The sequence below is a fragment of the Pocillopora verrucosa genome, chromosome 11 (assembly GCF_036669915.1).
Source record: "Pocillopora verrucosa isolate sample1 chromosome 11, ASM3666991v2, whole genome shotgun sequence".
NCBI lineage: Eukaryota > Metazoa > Cnidaria > Anthozoa > Scleractinia > Pocilloporidae > Pocillopora > Pocillopora verrucosa.
In genome coordinates, this window is record NC_089322.1 from 3,482,382 (window position 1) to 3,483,836 (window position 1,455).

The 1,455-nt window shown below is 39.0% G+C and overlaps 1 protein-coding gene across 1 annotated transcript; it reads right to left on the reverse strand.

Moving 5' to 3' along the window:
* Positions 1-367: 367 nt before the first annotated feature.
* On the reverse strand, positions 368-1,228 carry LOC136276958 (histamine H2 receptor-like). The gene has a single exon (XM_066158479.1). It carries the CDS (start codon positions 1,226-1,228, stop codon positions 368-370), a length of 861 nt encoding a protein of 286 aa, XP_066014576.1.
* Positions 1,229-1,455: the final 227 nt, after the last annotated feature.

The following is a 1,455-nucleotide window of genomic DNA, read 5'->3' on the forward strand; positions in this document are numbered from 1 at the left end:
GATGTTTCTTACATCAAAATATAACTCAGCTTCCATGGTTTAAAGAAAAGACATTACTACAAAGTAAATTTTGCCGCACATTAAAGTCAAATATTTCAAAGGTTTCAAAGCGTGGAGTGCTTTCTGTTTTAAGGTTGCAGAAAAAGCGAGAAGGAACAACAATCACTCCAACACCCAAATCAGCCACCGCTTAAGAAACGACAAATGCTTTGGTTTTGGTGCGAATCTGACGTTGACTGCAGACGAGGAAGATGACAAATCCATTTACAACCATCGTGAGGATGCAGAAGAACCAGCCGAGAACAAGTTTCCATTGAATTTCTTTTTAATGGCTGTCCTTAACTACTCTGTTGTTCTTGCGTCGGAGCTATTCTGTTGTTAATTGACGACGCCTTTTAAAGAGAAGCCTTTTGCATTCTTGTTGTATATCTCTTTTGAAGAAAGCATAAACTATAGGGTTTATTCCAGAGTTAATAACTTGTAGAGGTATTTTGTAATGAAAATCATTACAACATTTATGACCGGTTAAAGCTGAAAAACTACAACGCATCATTATTCCGTAACACGATAGAAACACACACGTTATCAAAGCCACCCATTTTACTGCTGAAGTGTTCTGAATTTTAGCTCTAATGACCACATGATTAAACCGCAATTGCTTATCTAAAGTGCGATCTCTAGAGTTCTGCTTGTAAACCACAAGAAACATGGATTCAAGAAAAAAGATTAGAATTATGCACAAGATTATCTCGAAAGGCAAATACAAGTAGCCGCGTATAGTCCTGGCACGATCGATTGCACTAAGTGTAATCGACACTAAAGTAAGAGTGAAAAGAAAAGGAATTCCCCAAGATGTTACAACCATTTGAATGACTCGACGGCGCGTCATAAAAGTCAAGTATTTCAAAGGTTTCACAACAGCAACATAACGTTCCAGTACTAATCCAACCAAGTTTGTTCCAGAGGTGTAAACAATGAACGCCCTTACAAATGTCACAATTAATTGCTCTGTTGAGCGTGGAGCGCATTCGGTTGCAAGGCTGCAGAAAAAGCGTGGAGGAACAGCAAGCATCCCGACACCAAAATCAGCCACTGCTAAAGACACGATGAATGTGTTGGTTTTGGTGCGAAGCTGACGTTTACTGCAGACGAGGAAGATGACAAATCCATTTACAACCATCGTGAGAATGCTGAGGAACCAGCCGAGAACCCAAAACCACGTTTCCATTGAATTTCTTCTAAAAGGCTGTCTTGGACTTTTCAATTGCTTTCTTCGGTCAAGCCAAGAGTATTTTGAAAGGTTTTAAGGATGAAGAATGTAATTGTATTTGTATAGAGTTTTTAATCAACCATCTGGCCTCATCTAGCCCACGCAAGAGTTAATTGCAGTGCAACACTTGTGGATTAAGTGCGTCTCTTTTCTTAAAAAATTGTTTGGTAAACACACAAACAGAA